Source organism: Bactrocera dorsalis, chromosome 3 (assembly GCF_023373825.1).
Source record: "Bactrocera dorsalis isolate Fly_Bdor chromosome 3, ASM2337382v1, whole genome shotgun sequence".
NCBI classification, from domain to species: Eukaryota; Metazoa; Arthropoda; class Insecta; order Diptera; family Tephritidae; genus Bactrocera; species Bactrocera dorsalis.
In genome coordinates this window covers 51,102,937-51,107,476 of record NC_064305.1, presented here as the reverse complement: position 1 = coordinate 51,107,476, position 4,540 = coordinate 51,102,937, and the positions used below count along the sequence as shown (strand labels likewise).

General features: G+C 37.1%; 1 protein-coding gene across 1 annotated transcript; it reads right to left on the bottom strand.

Annotated features, from left to right (window-relative positions):
• Positions 1-3,027: 3,027 nt before the first annotated feature.
• On the bottom strand, positions 3,028-3,921 carry LOC125777613 (SAFB-like transcription modulator). Its single transcript, XM_049452699.1, has one exon. It carries the CDS (start codon positions 3,919-3,921, stop codon positions 3,028-3,030), a length of 894 nt encoding a protein of 297 aa, XP_049308656.1.
• Positions 3,922-4,540: the final 619 nt, after the last annotated feature.

Below are 4,540 nucleotides of genomic sequence, written 5' to 3'. Positions count from 1 at the left end.
ACTTATTTGTTCCTTTGGTGGTCGTACCCCACTTTCTTTGGCTATTATCAGCTTTGCAAGATCAGGGTCCTCCAGCTGATTGATTCTGATGCGGTGAGGAGTCCAATCATCTTCAGGTTCTATATTCAGTAATCGCACGTCGATTATACCTTCTTTTCCTTCTGATTTGGAGCAATGTTTACATTCCAGTGGACAAGGGCGACGTGATAATGCATCCGCATTTTTGTGGTGAATCCCCTTTCGATGTTCCGTTGGTTGATTCCGTTTTGATGGGTTTACCTTTATATTGCAATTACGGGCAAAGTGACCCGCTTTTCCACAGTTGAAACATCTGCCTGTTGTATTTACTCGCTTTGCAGCAATTGTCTTCAGAGTCTTCAATATTTCTTCCATCAGCGCCGGTTGTTCCATTTCAACCCTTTGTACTTTGGGTGCTGGTTTACTTAGTAGGGAAGCTGTTTCCTGTGTGAGGGCGTGCGAAACCGTTTCAGCAAACGTTCTTTTTGGCATTGCATATGTGGCGCGTTTGGTGTCCACATCACGAATTCCATTTATGAAACATTGAATTTTTACCCTCTCAATGTAATCCACAGGTGCATCTGCATTTGCCAAATGAGCCAGTCGTTCTATTTCAGTTGCGAACTCTTGCAATGACTCGTTCATTTTCTGACCCCTATTTTGCAGTTCGATCTGGTATATTTGTTTCCGGTGCTCACTACCATATCGTCTTTCTATCGCACTCATCAATGTCTCATAGTTGTCCCGTTCACAGTCTGGAATAGTCTGAAGGATTTCTGCTGCCGGTCCTTTCAATGATACAAACAAGGACGCCACTTTGTCCGCTGCATTCCAGTTATTGGCCGTTGCTGTCTTTTCAAACTGAAGTTTGAAAATTTGAAATGGAATACTTCCATCGAATGTGGGTGCCTTCAATCTTGGATTATTTGTTGATGGTGCAGGGCCATGCAGTTGCAGTTCTCGCATACGATTACTCAGTTGAAGAAATTCTGATCTTAAATTTTCTTCGTCATTTTTTATTGTGCTTAATTCGTCTTCAAATTTTGAAAATTTCTCTTGCACTTGTGTATTATTTTCTGTAATCTGTTGTACCAAACGCTTTTCTAACTGCGTATTATTTTCAGTCATTTGTTGTGTAAGGCAAGACTTTAACTGCGATGTATTTTCAGCTATTTGCTGTGCCAGACGATTTTCTGTTTGCACTGCATTTTCTGCCATTTGCTTAATAGCCACTAACAACGTGTTCATGTCTACACTTGATGATGTTCGTTGTTCTTCTACTTTCTCTTCTACCTTTGTAGAAGTTTCTGGCCCAACAAATTCGAACTCGTCCACATTAATTCCATCCGCTTCCATTGCTTCACGTAATCGTGCCTGCAGATCCGCCTTTTGCCCGCTTATCGGCAAATTACGCTCCTCCAGTTCCTTTTTTAATTGCTGAATTCTCAATTCTCCGAATTTAACCATCTTGAATTTGGATTATTTGACAATCCCACTTCTGACACCAATTGTTACGAATTTACTCTTGCTAGTTTACTTTGTTAGGTTCGTATCTCTGGATTGACAAATAAAATCAACACTGTTTAATTTAATTCAACAACTCTTTATTTCACAACTCGTCTACACTATAGCAGTTTACTCTTAGCACTGATTGATTACGTTGGCGCTGCCACGGCTTATATAGCCACGCACTTCTCGCTGATGCCGACGTGTCCTTCTAGAATATCGCGTCTGGAAATTTCCAGAACATACGGCTATACGGCGCCAGACGCAAGCAGACAGCCGCGGCGCCAGACTCAGCAATTGTTGAAGTAGACAAGCAGACAGTGCGGCGCCAGATGTCTACAACAAGACAAATGCTATTCCATATACCTACAGCTATTGTTCATAATAAGGGATGCATATAGCAATACAAATACAACTTAATACTACTTTTTGTAACAATATCTTAAATCATAAAGAGAAAAATGAGATATTCTATACGATGATAACAAATAACAAGTAAAAAAGAGCTAAGTTCGTGTGCAACCGAACATTTTAAACTGTTGCAATTTCAATGTCAGAGAAATACCTTAAAGTGTAAAATGTCAACTACAGGATCGGAATCCCAGCAATTTTATTGTACATATAGTGTTAATACCTCAATATAGCTTCTAACAATCCTTACCGCTGGTGGGGGGAATTGAAAGTCTTACATTGAGGGAGAATCTATTCATTCTGATTTTTATTTTGTATTTTCTTGCTTATATACAATTTTTAAAACTATCTTAAATAACTAAATATATTTGTATGTGTGTATGTGTGTATATTTTTATGTATTGCAGCATATTATTATTGCTGCTTGACATGGGGTTGATTTCAAGTGTATAATTTATTGTAAGTGGGCGTATGTGTGTTTAATGTTATCTCTGCTGTATATTTATGATTTTTGTCCCATGCATTTTTATTATTATTACTCGTAGATGTGCATTGCATGTAAATGCATTATGTCTATACATATGTATGTATGTATATTAATATATAAATAGATATTTCTATTTAGTACAATTTCGGCTTTGCTGATAAGTAAGCATGTTCAATGATATTTGAACATATTGCCGAGGGAAAGAAATGATTATTTAAATCTAGTGGACTGTATTTTTTATGTTATCAATATTCTATCGGTTGGGAATATTGAAAATGATTCTATCAGCATTATTCGCTTTACATTTATAACGGAAATATAGTATTAAAAGGCATAATATTACAATTACTACTAACACTAAAGATAAATGTCCACTATGGTTTCTTAAATTTAACTCACTTAATTTTAATTCGTTGTTGCTGATCTTGTCAATGCCTTCTCGTAGCTTTCTCTGCTCTTCGTTGTCGTCTTTTGGTTTTTAGCTTGTCCGTTTATTTTTACGTAAGCTGCCATGGTATTAGTAACTCCCAAATGGCTGTTACTACATCCGCTTTTCCAACTGGATCTATTTTTGTTTTATCCACTCGTGTTTTGGCGACATTTGTTTAGTTGCAGATTTCGTTTTTAGTGAGCTCTACTGATATTATCCGTCCATGGAGTTCGGTATGATGCAAATTCTCAATGCAACGACTGGCATTCGACGATGATGGCATTGTTACGTAGTCATAACAACGTGTACCGGTGTTGGTGACCACCTTGGCTCCGATAACTTTTCCATATTTAGAAAATATAGTTTTCAGATCCCTGGCTCTCGTTAATGAAGATAACCCGGATATCCAAAGATTACGTGAAGGTGTTGTCTGCTTTCTTGTGGATGACGATTTTGTAGAGATATTCACTGAAGACGTTTCTTTGTCATCCTTCTGCGAAGACTTGTTTGAAGATGATTCTTGTTCACTAATGTCTTTATCCTTTTTGTCGCCGGACTTTTTATCTTTTCTCTTTGATTTATCGTCATCAGACTTGCTGCATTTACTGCTGCTGGATCCACTCTTGGATGTTTTTGTGTCATCCAAAGCTGCAACCGTTTTTGTACTCTTTTGCGCTGAATTCTTGCCGGTAGTATCACCTTCTGCATCGGTGCATTTTTCCTTTTTATCCGGTGCCTCATCATGCAAAAGTTTTTGTTCGTCTTCACCAATAGTTACATTTATCGATTTCTCATTCGATTCGCCTGCATTTTCCTCTTCCCCCTCTGGATCATCGTTTGAAACACTTCCGTTATCAACTTCAACATCTCTTTCTGCAAGATATTTTATTTCATCTTTTGCATTCTCCTCAATTTCCAAAGGAGACATTTTATTGTTCACATCGTTAAATGTGCCTTGCTCCTCAAAAGTAATTTCCGCTACGCGCAGCTTGTCTTCTAAAATGTATTGAATTACTTCAGTTTCGTCCTTATCTTCAAACGATTTCGTCTGGACTTCACTGTCCCACATTTCTCCAAAATGTGAGCCTGCCGGAAGAGATAAGTGCGAAGGTATCAATTCAGTTGATTTTTCTTCTTCAACTTTAATTTTTGGTTTATTGCCTTCCTCTATTGCTTCTGCTGTTTCTTCCTCAGCAGAAGATAGATATATACAAGGCAGATAAAAGATAGGAACTTTTGTACATTTTAAATCCGAGTCAAAACGGTACAAAATTTCTGGTTCTTCTTCTATCGTAAAATCTTCTAACAGCACATCACGCTGTAGAGAACTGTAAGTTATTTCGGGCTCTCCTTCTTGTAATCTCGCTTTACAAAGTTTGAGATTTTGGAAATACTCCGCCGTTATTTCAAAATACAAATTTTCAACTTCAACAAAAATGCTTGAAAAGTACTTTGTGTGAAAATTGTGCATTTGAAGAAATACAATTTTCAATTGTTTAATATCATCACTTTTTATTCTAGTGATTTTGTGGATATCTTTCATTACTTTCCTGAGGAGTTCAATTTTCCTCTTGAATATGAAGATTCCAAGATCCAAATCACATGTATCTGATTTGACTTTATTTGTCATGATATTAATATGCGGGAATATGCACCCGTCATACAATTATTATTTTTATTTAGTCAAT

Coding starts and splice junctions, on each gene's coding strand:
- LOC125777613 (XM_049452699.1), bottom strand. CDS start 3,921: ATGTGGGACAGTGAAGTCCAGACGAAATCGTTTGAAGATAAGGACGAA.